At 40.4% G+C, this 17,927-nt stretch overlaps 1 protein-coding gene across 1 annotated transcript in view; it reads left to right on the top strand.

Annotated features, from left to right (window-relative positions):
• LOC126281081 (serine/threonine-protein phosphatase 6 regulatory ankyrin repeat subunit B-like) overlaps positions 1-17,927 on the top strand; it is a 243,704-nt gene that overhangs the window by 186,196 nt on the left and 39,581 nt on the right. The window contains exons 13-14 of the mRNA XM_049979814.1: positions 1,644-1,751; positions 9,371-9,790. Coding sequence (XP_049835771.1) covers positions 1,644-1,751; positions 9,371-9,790 — 528 coding nt within the window. The remainder of the gene's footprint in view (positions 1-1,643; positions 1,752-9,370; positions 9,791-17,927) is intronic.

The following is a 17,927-nucleotide window of genomic DNA, read 5'->3' as shown; positions in this document are numbered from 1 at the left end:
AAACCATCCAGTCCACACCACACAACCCCTGCTACCCATGTAGCCACCTTCTGCATGTAGTGGACTCCTGACCTATCCAGCAGAACACGAAACCCCACCAAACTATGGGGCAAGTCAAGGAATCTGCAGCCCACACGGTCGCAGAACCATCTCAGCCTCTGATTCAGACTCTCCACTCAGCTCTGTATCAAAGGTCCACAGTCAGTCCTGTCAACAATGCTGCAGATGGTGAGCTCTGCTTTCATCCTGCTAGCGAGGCTGATAGTCTTCACCAAATCAGATAGCTGCCAGAAGCCAGAGAGGATTTCCTCTGAGCCATAACGACACACATCATTGGTGCCGACGTGAGCGACCACCTGCAGATAGGTGCACCCTGTACCCTTCATGGCATCCGGAAGGACCCTTTCCACATCTGGAATGGCTCCCCCCAGTATGCACATGGAGTGCACATTGGTTTTCTTCCCCTCTGCTGCCATATCCCTAAGGGCCTCATTACACACCTGACGTTGGAGCTCCCAACTACCAGTAAGCCCACCCTATGTGACTGCCTGGATCTTGCAGACCGAGGGGCAGCCTCTGGAACAGGAGAAGCAGCCATGTCCAGCCGAAGATCAGTATCAGCCAGAGACAGAGCCTGAAACTGGTTCATCAGACAAACCGGAGAGGCCTTCCGTTCAGCCCTCCGGAATGTCTTTTGCCCCCTGCCACACCTCGAGATGACCTCCCACTATTAAGGTTAGGTGGCCGCTGGCATGGCCAGTGTTTATAGCTGATCGCTTTTAACCAAGTTCGAAGGAGATACACTTGTCCACTCATGGTCGCAATCAGCAGAGTCAATGGGGCCCATTACACATACACTGAAAGTCACAGGTAGATGCGCTGTGGCGTAAACAATGAAGTCTGGTATGTGATGTGAGTGAATGATGAAAACAAGCACAAATAACACTGGATGACACGTCAATGGTATCAGGGGCACCACTATGGTCATTATGGGAGATTAGTTGAGAGATAACTAACTTCGGTATGAAATATGCATTTATCAAACACCTGTACATATGACGATTATGGCTCTTACACATATCAGGAGCAGAAAGTTCACACCACACTCGCTAGTCCAAGGGAAAAGGTTCCCAAAGATAGGGCGCTCTGCGCCAGAGACATCACAAGCTTGACGAGCAGGGGTAGCAGTGGCTATGTGATGATGGCCATGCTAATGGGGCATCCAAATGGCTGCTGCATGTATGAAGGTGATGGCTGACAGCTAGTGGAACCAGAAACTTATGGGAACTGTTGATCTAGAAGTGGGTTATCACATTAGTGCATATGACCCTACATTTGTGATATGTTTGAAGATTTACTGTCTTTTTTATTATTTTTGTTGAGTGGACCACAAGATTCCTGTTTCCAAGAATTGATCAGTTTGGTTAGAAACAATGCACTCTGAAGTGCCTCCAATTTGTGACAGGTCCCCTGCTGATATATCACAAGTCATGGGTTATCCATTACAGAATATATTACAGAGATTTTTATCTATGATATTATTTTTTAAGAACAGTGTATGAAGTTGATCAAGTTACGTGAAGTTGATGTACTTAATCAAAATGTTTCCTTACGGTTGAAATACCTGTGTAATTGTTTGACAGGTTATGAAACTCCTCATCAGTTTGGGAGCCAATGTAAATGCTGTAGATGTCTATGGAAAGACTCCCATTGTCATGCTAGCCATACATTCACGTAAGGACTGTAGGTTGGTAAGTGGCTGACTTATCTGTTATACTTTATCTCTTTTCTACATATGTAGTTCATAATTTTTCAATATTTTTACTAAGTTAACTTTTGTTTTATGTTATTCATCCGTATCCCTCTCACCCAGTTGATTTAGACACAGCCTTTACCTGTAAATTTGCTCTATCTCCTGTCATTCACTGAGAGTGAACTTGCATTGCATTCCCTATAATGTTTGGTTTTGACTATGAGTCTGATAAGCATTCTGATTTGTTCTGTGTTATTAAAAAAATCCTAGCTTTGAATCCTAATTAACAGCATCAGAATTGGGAAACTAGTTGCGAGTGGGCATGTATTTTGTTTATTGTGATACAGTATTAATTTGCAATGCTGCTTTCATGAAAATACAATCTGGCTATTCATATGTTATGTCACTTGTAAGAGTATTAATTTTTATCCAGTCTGAAAACTGCCAAATGTTCACTGCTAGGCAGCACTGTCTGAAGTGATGCATTATGTAGACTTGTCACTAGCTGTTGCAGAGTAGACACTGAGTCAGAGACAGGCACAATGAAAAGACTACCAAACAGTTAAACATTCGGCCAAAAGGCATCCTTTGTAAATAGGAAGCACAAACGTACGCACACGTGCACACACCCACCCACCCACACACACACACACACACACACACAGCCTCTGTCTCTGGCTACTGTTGTCTGACTGTGGGCTGGGCAGCTGGAACTGCATCTGATGTGAGCTGCAATACAAGGTAGACAGTGGGGGACAGGAAGAGGTATGCAGCATGGAGAAGGAGGGCTGGCAGGGTACAGGTGAGGGAAAAGGTTGTGCTGCCTGTGAGAGTGAGAGCATGCAGGGAGATAGTGGGGACAGGATGGGGCGAGGGGGCTACTAGGTGCAGAGTAAGGACACTCTACTTGGGGGAGGGGATGGAGGAGGAGCAAGGAAGGGACAGGGGAGAGGAAATAAGTAGAGAAAGTGAGAAGACCAGGAGGTACTCTGGCAGAATGAAGGTATATATAGTGTTGGGGTGGGAAAAAGGAAGGGAATAGGTAGATGGAGGACTGAGACTAACAAAGGTTGAGGATAGAGGTTTGTGGGAATGAATGATATGCTGAAAAGAGAGTTCACACTTGCGCAGTTCAGAAAAGGTGGTGATGCTAGGAAAGATCCAGGTGTTTCAGGCTGTGGAGCTGTTACTGAACTCAAGCACATCATATTGGGCAACATGTTCTGTGACTGGATGGTCCAGTTGTTACTGGGCCACAGTCTGGCAGTTACTATTCATGTGGACAAACATCCTGTTAGGTGTCATGCCCACATAGAATGGAGCACTGTGGTTGCAGCTTAGTTTGTGTATCATATGGCTTTTTTCACAGGTAGTCTGGCCTTTGATGGATAGGAGATGCATGATACAGGGCTGGAGTAGGTGGTGATTGGAGGATCTGTGGGACAGCTCTTGAAGTATAGATGCAAAATGATATTGCATAGCTGGCGGGAGTGGCCGAGCGGTTCTGGGCACTACAGCCTGGAACCGCACGACCACTACAGTTGCAGGTTCGAATACTGCCTCGGGCATGGATTTGTGTGATGTCCTTAGGTTAGTTAGATTAAAGTAGTTTTAAATTCTAGGGGACTGATGACCTCAGAAGTTAAGTCCCATAGTGCTCAGAGCCATTTGAACCATTTGATATTGCATGGATTTGGTTGGTGGCAGAATTCCAGTATGGGAGTGGTAGTGAGGATAGTGGTTAGGATATTTATCATTTCAAGGAATGACAAGAGGTAGCTAAAGACCTAATGGAGAACATAATTAAGTTGCTCCAATCATGGGTGGCTCTGAGTCACAAGAGAAGAGCTCCTTTGTGGCTGGACAGTGTGTATGTAGGAGGCATTAGGGGCCTGGAATAATAGAGTGTGGGATATTTGTTTCTAAAAAATGTCTTGAGAATAATTTTGGTCTCTGAAAACCTCAGTGGGATTCTTTGCATATTTGGAGAGGAACTGCTTGTCACTACAAATGCACTGACCACTGATGCCTATGCTTTTTGGAAGAGACCATTCAAAGATAAGGGAAATTAGATCTCATAATGAGGCATTCAGACAGTCGTTTAGCCCTCACACAATCTGCGAGTGGAAGAGAGGGAGGGAAATATGATTTTTGTCATGAATTGTGCCCTCTGCCACACACCACTTGGTGGCTAGTAGAGTATATATGTAGATGTAGATGTAGACTTCTTGGTTTGGAAAGTGTGTCAGATGTTGAAGTGTAGATTTTGTTGGTGGTGTTGATAGGTTTGATGTGCACAATGGTATAATGGAACTGCCATTGAGATGGAGGTCAACATTGAGTAAGGTGGCTTGTTGGGTTGAGGAAGACCAGATGAAGAAACTGGAAAAGAAGATGTTGCAGTTCTGGAAGAATGTGGATAGGATTCTCTCACCCTCAGTACAGATCACAAAGATGCCATCAATGAATCTCAACCAGGTGAGTGGTTTATGATTCTTGATGGTTAGAAAGGATTCCTCTAGATGGCCCGTGAACAGTTTTGGATAGGATGGTGTCATGCAGGTGGCCATTGCTGTACCATGGATCTGTTTGTAGATGATCCCTTCAAAGGATAGGTAACTGAGGGTGAGGTTATATTTTGTTAAGGTGACCAGGAAAGAGCTTGTAGGTTTGAAGTCAGTTGGGCACTGTGAAAGGTAGTGTTTAATAGCAGCAATACCATGTGCATTTTGTAGAGGTAAGGTGGAATCAACAGTGATGAGCAGGATACGGTATGGTGAAGGAAAAGTAACTGTGGAGAGTCGACAGAGGTAGATAGGGCAGTAGATCATGGGTAACAAGCTCAAGGTGTTGGTTCATGAGAACAGAGTTTCTTTCAGTGAGGGTACAGTAAACAACCCCATTGGGGTGGCCTGGGTGGTTGGGCTTATGGACTTTAAGAAGCATATAGGAGGTAGGAATGTGGGAGTTGTAGGGTTGAGCAGAGAAGGAGGCACGTGGGGGGGGGGGGGGGGGGGAGGGGGGGGGGCTGGAATGGTCCCAAGGATTTGAGGTGGGTATGGAGATCCTTCTGGATTTTTTGAATATGGTCACAGTGGCAGGACATGTAGATGGATGTATCTGACAGCTGACCGAGTCCCTCTGCCAAATAATTTCTGCAGTTAATAACAACAGTTATGGAAACATTGCTGTCAAGAAGGATTATAAGGTAAGGATTAGTTTTTAGATAAGCAATTGTGCCTCTTTCTGCAGATGTAAGATTGGTTTCCATATTGAGGGATTTTTGGAATGACAATGAAACAAACCTCATGGTTAAGAATTTCTGGAAACTTAACAGGGGGTGGTCTGTGGGCAGTTGGATGTGAATCATGGTAGGATGGAAGAGTGAACTGAGTCAGGCAGGTTTCAATATTGGTTTTTGTTTGAGTATGATTGATAGGGTTTGTGGTGAAAAAGAGTTTCCACTGTACGTACTGGGAGAAGGAGAGAAGGGGTTTAGCAAGTGTAGCATGGTTAAATTTAGGAGTGGGCAAAAGGTAAGGCCTTTGGAAAGGTTTGATACTTCCACTGGACTGAAGCTTTAGGAAGACAGATTCATGACTGTGTTTTGGGTCTGTTTGGGTCCTACATTTTATGTGGTGATTAGAGAGAGTTTCTGAGGTTGAGGTAAATGTATTAAGTCTGCAAGGCATAGTTTGATGGCTGTGAGAGGATGTGGGGAGAGGCTTGGAGGCTCTTGTATAGTTGGTGAATAGCAGTTGCCCAAGGTGGCAGTAGGAGATGAACAGGTTGTAAAGATTTTTGAGGTGGCATTGTGCATGCTGCTAAGTTTCTATCTGGAAGTTGAAACTGGGGTGTTGGAATTTTGGATTTCAGAGCAGCAGAATTTTGTAGACGGAGGAGAGCTATTGGGAAGGGGTTTAGGCCTGATTTATATGGTTTTGCAGGACTGAATTGGTGGTGGTCTGATGGAATCTCAACAGGTAGAGGTCATTGTGGAAGCAGTAGTTGCAGCTGGAGATACATAATGTGATGGTCAGGCCATCTGCAGGGGATTCCATGAGGTAGGCACTAATGCAGGAACAGTGTGGGGGACTGGGTTCTGGCTAAGGACCAACACCTTCAGCCTGTCACCCATTTAAGATCCTATATGAAAGACACCAACAATTTCCTCCACTAGCTATCCACAGTTACTGTTCCTTATCACCTGGTATCCTTCTTGTCATTGTTGATGCCACCGACCACACTACCATCCTCAATGGACTTGCCGCTTTTGAAAAGTAACTTTTCGATAGCTCAATTGGGTACAAACTGACAACTTCCTTTCTTGCAATCATGTCCAATTATATCCTCACCCATAATTCATTCTTCTTTGAAGGAGTCGCTTACAAAAAATAAAAAATAAAAAAAAAAAAAAGAAAAACCGTCGTACAGCAATTGGCACCTTTGTGGCACATTATATGCCGATCTGTTCATGGGCCATCTAGAGGAATCCTTCCTAACCACCCAGAGTCCCAAGCCTCCTACTTGATTCAAATTCATTGATGATGTCTTCATGATTTAGACTGAGGGTGAACACCTTCTTTCCCATTCACTTCACCTGGTCCTCCTCAACATGATAAGCCATCTCCCTCAATATTGACCTCAATCTTGTTGATGGCTACTTAAGTATCACCATCCATATCAAACATAAGAAGTCCCTTTCATACAGCCTAGGCATTAGTGGTTATCACATCTATGGTCCCTCTCCAAATATACCAAGGTTTTCACAGATCAAAATTATTCTCAAAACATTGTTCAGTAACAAATCTCCTGTGCTTTGTCTCTCCAGTCCCCTACCACATCCTACATACCCACTGTTCAGCCACAAAACAGCACTTCTCATGTGACTCAGTACCACCCAGGATTGGAGCAACTGAATTACATTGTCTGTCAGGGTTTTGACTACCTATTGTCATTCCCTGAAATGAGAAATATCCTAACCACTATCCTTCCCACCCTTCCCACAGTGGTATTCCGCCAACCACAGAACCTGCACAATATCCTTGTCCATCCCTACTCCAAGACCTGTCCTATACATCCCCTGACTGCCATCTGCTCCAGTCATGTCATTGTCATATCCTATCCCATCAAAGGCTGAGCTACCCATGATTGCAACCACATGATCTACAAACTAAGCAACAGCAGCTGTGCTTCTTTCTATGTGGGCATGACACCTAACAAGCTGTCTCTCCACAAGAATGGCCATTGGCAGACTGTGGCCCAGAGACTGCTGGACCACCCAGTTGCTGAACATGGTACGCAAGAGTGTGTCTCTCCACAAGAATGGCCATTGGCAGACTGTGGCCCAGAGACAGCTGGACCACCCAGTTGCTGAATATGGTATGCAAGAGCGTGTCTTCACTTCAATGACTGATTCACAACATGCAACACCTGGGTCCTTCCTGCCAATACCACCCTTTCCGAATTGGGCTGATGGGAACTCTCCCTTCAGCATATCCTTCATTCTAACAAACTCCCACTCAAACTTTGCCAGTCCCAGTCCTCCACCTATCTATCCCTTGCCCTGCTCCAACTCCAGCAATATACTTGCCTTCATTTTGCAAGTGCACCTACTAGTCTGTTTCCTTTCTCTACCTTTCTCCTCTCACCTCTCCCCTTCCCAAACCCTCAGCACAACCTCGTGACTCTGCACCTCAGAGCCCTATCCTATCCTCTCCTTCTCTCCACCCCCATAACCTCCAGCTTACCTCCACCACCTATCCCAGATTGCTGCTCAGATGTAGTTCCAGTCCACAGTCGACCACAACACCCAGATACTATGGCCGAGTGTATAAGAGTTGTGCTTGTGTAAATGTGTGTGTTCCTACTATTTCTGAAAACAGCCTTTTGGTTGAAAGGTTATAAATGTTTAGTATAGCTGCCATCATGAAAATAGGCATTTCAAGGTCATCTCACGACTTTGCTGCATTGCCAGTTGGTGATAATTTCATATGTTAGTAAAAACTATGAAAAAAGATACATCTATATTTTTAGTCTAGAATAAGATAGAGTACTTTCCAACAGAAAATTCTTGCCAGCTGCTATGAAGGAAAACAAAAACTAATGTTACAAGAAATTTTGAAGAAAGTAATCCTTGACTTCAACATGTTGAAAATACAGAACATATTTAGACTGAAAAAAAATATGAGCATGCTAAGAGTTTATAGACATGTATAATACATGTTTTGTCATGAAACCATAAAAGCATTCCAAGATAAAAAATTAAATAATGTAAAGGTATGAAACTGTTCTGCCTTTGTAACAAAAAATGGTGTTGCTGATGAATTTATGTCGTCTTGGACCTTTAGAAACTTCTACTGAGAAAATTGTTAAGAAAACTATAAAATTAATTTTGCTAACATCTGAAACATCATTATTGTATTATGTGACTCATGAATGCATTTTATTTATGATAGATTCCATGTGCGAAAGTGTGCAAGTACTTGTGTCCCCCTGCCAGTATTTTTGTTTCGATGGCTCATGTCAATACGACTGATAATATTCCCTACATCCTGAAAATATTTTATTTGCATCTCTTACTGACATTTTGTCACTTCACCATCACCTAAATTGTCAATATATGCTATATAAAAGAACTGTAGGTACTTGCAGGCCCATTGAAACCCACCAAAATACATTTGTCCATATGGTTTTGTGGAATCCAGGTTTCATCAAAGTATATTACAATAAGTGTACACAAAACTTTATTCTTCCTGTTACAATGTCTCTGCATTCCATTAAAAATTTTCATTCATCATTACACTACCTAAACCTAAAATCAAATGAGTAGGGAAGATAAGCAACACAGACCTTTGAGCAACAATAGTTAATTTCTTCATGGTGACCTCCCTGTATTTTTCTAGCCATCAGTACAGTTGTATGCACTAATTTTGTGTCAAAATCATCAAATTCCATAGATTTCCATTTTTATTTATATGGAGAATCAAAATATGTGCTTGCATCTACAGATTCTGCTGATGTTACTGCACTGTTAATGTGGAAAATTATACATTTTATGAATTTGTGTTGAATTTAAATTATTTGTGGCTTCTTGGCTGTCAGCTTGATCAGTAAAAAATGTCAGTACATTTGATATAACACCTTAATTGTTTTTAAATGTCTTTTCACCCTTTACACACACCAAATGGAGAATCACTACCCTTGCCCCTACATTTTGCTCACTGCCAATTACATGTCAATGCACTATTCCATGGAAGACTGAAACTACACAAGAACACACAATATCACACAGAAACACTAAAAATTCAGCTGGTGGTGTTCTATTAACAGTGAGTATGTGGCAACAAAGCTATGAAGTGGGCAATTCACTATGGATTGCAGGCAGCAGGTGTCTAAATTTGTGATGGCCACTCTGGCCCTTTCATTGTGCTTGACTGTGATTCAGTGACTCCTCTATTTGGTGATAAGCAATCTAGCCTTTTCATAATATTGTTTTTGTTCCATTCTGGACTGACTATTGTTTGAAACTCCCACATCTATCAGATGAATCGTATATAACTGTTGTTTTCTTGTAGTCTCTTATGCATGAAATTATTTTGGTATTTTCCTTTACAGGTGAAAGAGCTACTGATTAATGCTGGAGCTGACTTAACAGTAAGAGATAAAAATGGCAAGACAGCCTTACATACATCATTTGAGATTGATAACTTTGAAATCACTAAATTTCTTATGGAGAAGCATCAACAAGAGATTGGTTGTGATAATAATGGTAATAATATTCTGCATTGTGCAGTCAGAGCTCGAAGAGATACACTTGACAAAGTGAAGTATATACTGAATAAAAAACTTACTACAATTGAAGAAAAGAATGAAAATGGAGAGACAGCTCTAATGTATGCTGTACAGTTGCCTTCATTTCACACAATAAAACAGACTCTTGTTCAGATACTATTGACATCAGGTGCTAGCCTCAATGCTAAAGACAAACAAGGGAAGACTCCTCTCCATATTGCAGCTGCAGAAGGAGATGCAAAGGTATGGCTGAGTCTCAGAGAGAGGCATTGGAAAATATGTTACTGTTAGGAATAAGTTACTTTAAAATCCTACAAATAAGTAAAGCTACCTGTTGCCTGTTAGAAAGTCCCACATATTATACGAGTGATAGTGAAATTTAGATTTTTACTTTGGTGGTACAGATATTAAGGAGAAACTAAAAAGGTGATGCAGTTATGAAAAGTGTTGTGTGATGATAAACAGATAATAGTTGTTCATTACAAACATAAATCTGGTATCTGTTGGGTCTGTAAGTCTTGATTTCTGAGAATTTTATTAAAAGTGTTAGCTTTAGTGATAGAAAGGGTAACTTTTAAGCAGAGATTTTTATTTACATAAAAACAGTATAAATCATAAATATTACAATGCAGGCAATAGTAGAGGACACTGATGTATTTTCATATAGGATGAGCCTATTAAAGATAACCATATAACAAGAAATAAGGCATTCAGAAAACAATTATGGTACAGTTTTGAAAATCAAAAGTTTCTTTGGGATCAGAGTCCCATTACCATAATATCAGTTGAGTGAGTAGTCAGCAACATGCAAAAAAATACAACAAATAAATTCAGTGTTATTATACCTTATTCAAACCAAAAAATCTCTTTGTCAGTTTGCATGCATTTTCATATCAGCCCAAGAATGTGAGAAGCCTGAAGGTATGTATGTTGAAGTACTGTAGTTGTCAAAGATCATCTGAAAAGTACAGCAAGAGGACAGGAGATCAGTGTTGAATGTCCCATCAACACTGAAGTCATTAGAGACAGAGTACAAACTTGTACTAGGTAAGGATGAAGAATAAAAACACATATCCTTTTGAAGGAACCTTTGTGGCACTTGCCTTAAGAGATGTGGCGAAGTGATGGAACCAAAATCAGGATGGCCAGACACAGGTATGAACTGTCATCCTCCTGAATGCGAGAGTCCAGTGTGCTTACCGCTGCACTACCCTGCTCAGTGTGAAAAGTACAGAAACTGAAAATATATGTCTTTTTTAGAACTAACAGAGTGTAAAATCACATTTATTAAGTTGTAAAATCAGTATAAATTGAAGTGCAAAGGAATTGTACTTCAAAAATATAAAAAGCAATACCTGTAAATTTGTATTACAATACAAATGTTCTAAGTCATCTCACTGGTCACATTTTGGAGAGCTATCTTACCTTAGGGCAGGCATGGGCATCCTGTGGCGATCTGTGGGCCTGATTCACATAGTTGCTTAAGCTCTCAGGCCACTTAACCACGTCATGTGACAGTAGTATTCACAGCGTATAAAGTAAAACCTATAGCATCTGTGTTGTTGATGTTTATGGGGTAAAGCATTGATGTGAATGGTGCTCCTTTCTCAAGACGCCACACCAACAGAGTATGGTTCGAAACATGTTTTCGATAGTACATTTATTTTATGTTCAAAATATGTTCAACACATCTTCAGATGTTTAAATTTATTTACAGAATTTGAACAATGTTTACTTATGATGCTTCTGTCTTAAAAAATTTAATTGCAAAATTCTGTATTGCTGCTCGTAAAGAAAATGTTCACAACACTTAAATAAATGTAAACATCTAAAGTTGGGATGCCAGACGTCTTGAAATGTCATCTTGGAAGACTAAAAACCTATAAAGGTAATTGGTTGCAGCTAATTCACTATAAATTACCCTCAGATTGCACAAATATAGTGTTAAAATATGACCACAATGGTCAAGTACTATTTACTAATGTTAACATGAGGAAGAATAATAAAACAAAATATGGCAATGGCATAAGCAGTCTCAGTCGACAGGCAATTAGGAGTAACTTTACAATTTTTGGACACAGGCAGGTCATTTGAGTGTTTAAAATTTAGTGTGTTAATATCCACAAACATTATTAGCAAGCATTTCTGAAATATTTCTCCAAAAATACTTTTGATGACTGGTCGTATAGTCATTGATTGTTTCTGTAACACTAAATAAATTAATAAATGATTTCTTCATTCATTTTTAAAAAAGGCTAGAAGTCTAAATTGTCTGAACTTAGTGTATATTGACTGTATTGCAGAGAAGCCAAACTGGAAAAATGCAGATGACAGAATGGTAAATTGTAATTTATTTTGGCAGTTTACTTTTGTCTAAGACAAGAAATCACTCATGCAAAAAAGCAACTATTCATGAAATTCCTAGGGAATGGAATTGTACTAGCAAGTAAGAGATACTAGAAGATATAATGGACAAAGAATCAAACTAGGAAGATAATATAAAACTACGATAGGGTTTCTGTTGCGTTAAAGGAACCAAAGGCCACATAGTCATTGGCGCCATCTTTCTTTGGTATATCCTGAAAGAGTGAGGCCCAATCACTATTCTACTGTCTAACAGTCCAAGTTTGCAATAAGTCCTTTATGACCATCTTGGCTGCACAGTCTCTCCGAAGATAGCCTGCGCACCTTGTGTCAGTCTGGCAGACCCGACATGGTGTTTATCTTATAGACTGTACCACTGATGACAGCACACTGTTTGAACTGCACACAAGGGTTAGGGAAGGTGGGGAAACACACACTGCAAGTGCACAGATACTGGAAGAGAAATGCACTTGATGAACCTGTACAGATGCTGGTGGATTTGTTGCTGGTTGCTCTGGTGACATGTGAATATCTGCTGCCATCTGCCCTATGTCGTTTGACGCATTCGTGATGGTAAAAACGAAATAATGAGGTTTCTTCAGAGAAAGCTGTTTCAAGCACTTGGCTTGTCTGCTGATGTGTGAATTTTGCCATGTATAGAGTGGTTCTCTTCATATAGGCAAAATGTTCCTTTCTTTATATTGAAGTATTGCTGGGTAGTTTGTTGTAATTCCAGAGCTGATGACTGGCTGTTTTCTTGCACCTGGTGATAGAATTTGTATGTGTCAAAAAAACTGACAGTTTTTGAGTTGAGGATTGTAGTCATTGGTTGGATGAGTGACAGTGAAGCACCAGTAATTTTGGCCACAGAACATTTGCCGCTGTCATGTGGAAGAATTCCAAGAGCCAAATTGGGGGAGAGATGAAAATGTCTTAGAAATGCAAAGTTCCCAAGAGAAAGTGTCTTCTAATCCAAAGAGCAAGGTTAGGGGTGTGGTTCCATACTCTGCAATGTGTAAATCATTTGCCTCATGGAGCTGAAAGACACAAATTCTTTTCTGTCAGTGGTAATTCACATGAAATTATGCTCTCCACAGACCCCAAATGAGAAAATGTTGGTTGTATGTGTAGTCCAGGAGGTAGAGTGTGCCACATGAAGATGATATATAAGGAGATTGGCTCACATATGAAGATGCTAGGCAAGTTGAAAATGGTGAAGTGATCTGGAACGCCTATTGCATATCATTCTTTCCATATGGTGAGTTGCAGAATGCCATGCAATTGTGAGCTTTATCACCAAAATGTGCATGGAACCACCAGAGGTGTGGTCACATCTTTTTATCAGCACATAGTGTGTGCTTTCCAGCCACTCTATTTACTTTGGCTGGCTGAAGGTCGCACCCAAATGAGTGGGAGTGACGTCATCTTTGGTGAGGTTCGCACACACTTGGAATTGTTTGGCTGATTATTGCTGCATGTCATTGCTTGTACCCTGGAGAGTGCATGGCTGGTCATTTTTGTCAGCTGAATTGATGCTATGTTGATGCTGTAATACTGTGAGAAGTCTGTCTGCTACAATTAATCTTCTATCCACTGGTTCATGCTCATTTGAGGTAGTTGCTAATTGTAGCTTAGAGGGTAATTTCACAATCCACAGCGTCTAAAAAGTGTGATCTGGCATCAGTACCATATCAGTTAAATGGCACAAGCATCTCCTGAGTTGAGAATGTGTTTTTGTGTCCTAATGCACATCATAGATACCTTGACATATTTGCTGTTCCGGTGTTCAGGCAAGAGGCTGAATGAGTGCCGTCTTCTCCACACTGTATGTTTTGTTTGATAGCCAGGGATGACAATGTAATACCACTGTTGAGATATGCATGTTCACTGAGTGACACAGTAAGGTTATTTACGTCAGAAATATCATAACAGTGAAAAATACACTCAGTGATAGCAAATGACATGTCATGTTGTTTGGGGTGAAAAGCTAATGAATGAAGATGCACAGTGCTGCTGTGAAAATTATGTGGTTCATGTAGCACTAAATTTGGTCAGAGAATGACAACAGTCAAACTGTAATGTGAAAGCTACAGCACAGAGCTCAAAGCTCTGCAACGTGGAAGGTACCATGTGTTTCAACAACATCAGTCTCTATCTATGCATAGTGATTTTCTGAGGAGTGTCTTGTTTGATTGTAGAAGAATGGTACCCATCTGGAAAGCTGCACTTGTTAATGTAACCACTCCTTGGATGGGGACGTATGCTGACCCTGGATCGAATCTGCCCAGCAGATTAACAATGAGGGGTTGGTGAGGCCTCCCCCTCCCCCCCCCCCCCTCCCTCCTAAGTCTGGATGGCATTTTTAGGCAGTTTCCCACTGGTAAATACTGGACTGGTTCCTACGTTCTGTTTCAGATACAGCTGTACAAAACATTTAGAACACTTTCTCATACCTACACACAGTAGGTAATGTATACGCAGACAGAGTGGGTACACTGATTATGTTCTGAGCCGTGAATAGGAGACCGATGACCTTTGCTCTTTGGTCTCCTTAAGCACTAACTCATCACGAGAAGATGAATGGTATTCATAGCTCATGACATACAGGAGGATATTAATTGATACACATTGTTCTTCTGCATACAGGTCATTGTTGATACCACTGGCACTGCAAACGAAAGTGTCATTTTCACATTTGTCTGAAGGCCAGGGTTGTTGCTGGTGCTGTGGAGCACTGAACTCAATACTGTGAAGTCACTGTCTTACAACTGCATGTCTTCAACACTAAGGTTGTGAGAGGCTCCATTATTGTAGCGAGTGATCTTAGTTGATGAATGTGAAATAGTTCGCAGCTGATAGCATCATTTTTTGCTGTGTTAGCACTGTAGAGTAGGTATAGGTTAGTATGCTTCAGACAGAATAATGAATGGCACAAATACCAATGACCTACACTTTGTTGCAAGATGGAGACATATCTGAACGCAGGTGTACATAACAGTAGTCAGTAATGAACTCAGCTAGAGATTGTTGCTCTGCTAGAGCTGTATCACTGGCCAAAGAGTTTCCTCACTGGATCATGCAGATGCTGCTACATCATCCCATAACCATTGTGAAAAACAGTGTCTATCCTATAGTTTTATGAGGGAAGAAATTAAGAAGTTAATTATGAGGCAGTTAGTGATTATTCTGGATAGTAATGAGGTGACCACTGCAGTCTCAGCCTTGAGTCTCTGCTTGTGGTGAGTTCTCACACAATGGGCATATGAATAGTAAGTCTGAACAGTCAAAATTCCTATCTGTTCAGATAGATGGTAAGCTGTTATGGAAATATCATGTTCAGAATATAGTTAAAAAACCACATGTTGCTATATTTACCATTAGAACAGTATCTGCAATAAGTGGTAGTCCAACACAAAAATTAGCTTACATTGTTTATTTGCATTCATCTACAGCACATAGAATTATGTTCTGGCATACTTCTTCCTATTCACAAAGAGTATTTTTTGCTCGTAAATGGGCAATTTGAACAATATATGGTGTAAGTTCATTAACCTGTTGTTGGCCGCTGTCCAGGACTTTGGGAATTCTGGTATCGGCCTCTCTCCCTCTATATATATGTATTTTCTTTAATGTCATTTGTTGCTAACAATTACAATTAGCAGCTTTCACTTAGATAATACTTGGCAGAAATCCAGTCTGCATTTGGAATGCACCTCTTTGACTTGTGCAGAAAGGTGTACAGTATTTTGCTGCATCAATTTCCCAAAAGCTACCACAAGACTTTAAAAAATCATAGCACTAATCCTGAAACTTTCAAGTCTGAATTGAAGAATTTCCTTATGGCTAAACCATTCTATTTCGTCAGGGACTCCTGTAAAAAAATTAAGCAAATTTTTGTGTTAAATTATTGATTATGCTAGTATGTATTCAGCAACTTGTGATCTGTATACAATAAGTATAAATTTTACATTACTTTTTATTAACTTTTCTGGTGTAATCTCATGTCATGAGCTGTTCTGTTACCATGCACATTGGCTCCTCAATTTGTTCCTGTGGAACTTGATTCTTGAATAAAAATAAATAAATAAAATAATGAAAAAAAGAAGACAGACGAGCTCATGGATCACATTCAGAGGTAGTCAAACATTTATGTCATTGTGACCATTTGAAATAAATGATTCTAATTCCATCATAAGTTGCATTGGGAAGTATCTTTTTTTATTTCTTGATGGTGACTAGGTTCAGACACCTGTGTCCATTTTCAAACTATCTGTATTATGTGACAAATGCAAGTGATAGCCTGTGTACAAAAAGTGACCCTGCAGTCATGATCAAAGTGGCATTGCAGCCAACTCAAAAACAGTAAATAGACAACATAGGACAGACATTAGAGAACCTAGTCTCCATCAGGAAATAAAGGAGGACACTTCTCAGTGCAACCTTTGACGAAGTTACAACATTTTATTTCAGTTATAAAACAAGATGCCGACCTATTTTTCATCTGCAGTATGATGTAAGTTTGTAAATGTGACAGTTTACTGTTTGGTGAGTAGCTGATGGAAAGGTAGCTGATTGCTGAAAGATAATACACACACACACACACACACACACACACACACACACACACACACACACACACACACACACACACACACAGGGTGTCTTCCATAAGTGTGGTCAGGTGCATTTTCTTTTTCTCTGTCATTTCAGCAGATACCTCTAAGTTCTTTTTTGTAATGTGAAGCTGGAGTCAGCCCAAACAGATACTGCTCATCAAGTCTTTCATGCAATGCCCAGTGCTAATAGCAAGTGTCAGTTGTTTTACACTACAAGTAAAATGATGTTTAAACCACAGTTTCATGTGCTAACTTGATTAAGCAGTCCCAAATTGGTGTAGCGCAGTATTTGTTTTATTGATACATATTAGCAGGGACAGTAAAAGAGGAAGAGTAGCCAGTATTACAGCAGTGACAGCACTGCCCTGGCCCATGTTGAGTGGTGTGCCACACAGCAATGATGCTTGGTAACTGCTGCTACAAATATTGCACTAGACTACATTGGGACTGTTAATTTATTGAGCACATAAAATTACATGTTACAAATCATTTTGCCCATGATGGAAAACAAACCAATGCTTTCTGTTTGCACTGGTCATTGCATGAAAGACTTGATGAGCAACATTTGTTTGGGCTGACTCCAACTACATGCTGTGAAAACTAAATTACAGATATCTGACAAAACACCAGAGAAAATGTGTCTGATGATCTGTAGAAGGGGCACCCTGTGTGTGTGTGTGTGTGTGTGTGTGTGTGTGTGTGTGTGTGTGTGTGTGTGTGTACATATAGGATGGCTAAAAGTATGGATTACATGAAATAAGTATAAGGCTAGTCATAAAGTTTTGAAATTTCTCATGACTAGTGTTAGGAAGTGTGATGTGTACTTGTTTTTAAGAAACTTTTTATAGCCAAGATCCCATTCAATGCTCTCTATTCCTGATAACCAGTTTAAAGTGTTAATACTGTCATCATCAGATATTCAAAAAACTTGTTGTTATATGCCCTGTTCCATTATGACTGTATATACTACATACTACTACTATGACATAAACATGGAATGTGTGATACAGTCATAATGGAACAGGCTGTATAACAGAAAGTTTTTTGAAGATCAGAAGATGATAATATTAACTGTTGAAACTGACCATCAGGAATAAAAAGTATTAAATGTTATCTTTGTTTTTAAAAGTTTCTTGATACAGTTTTGATTATTGCATCTAAGAAATGAAGTTCCATAAGTTCCATAATTATTTTTTGTTTATTAGCAAACATAAGTTCACAGTCCTGGTCACATTGACATCACTGTGCCACAATATCATAGCTCACCAGTTGTTGTTGTAGAGAAGTCAACCATTAGAGGAGAAAAAAATTAACACCACATTGATAAAGTGCTCCACTAGTGGTGAGCTGTGGTACTGTGGTGCAAGGACTTCAATGTCAACTAACTTGACATTATGCAT

Source organism: Schistocerca gregaria, chromosome 1, assembly GCF_023897955.1.
Source record: "Schistocerca gregaria isolate iqSchGreg1 chromosome 1, iqSchGreg1.2, whole genome shotgun sequence".
In the NCBI taxonomy this organism is placed as follows: Eukaryota; Metazoa; Arthropoda; class Insecta; order Orthoptera; family Acrididae; genus Schistocerca; species Schistocerca gregaria.
Note: the sequence above shows the minus strand (reverse complement) of the source record. Positions and strands in the feature narration are given on the sequence as shown.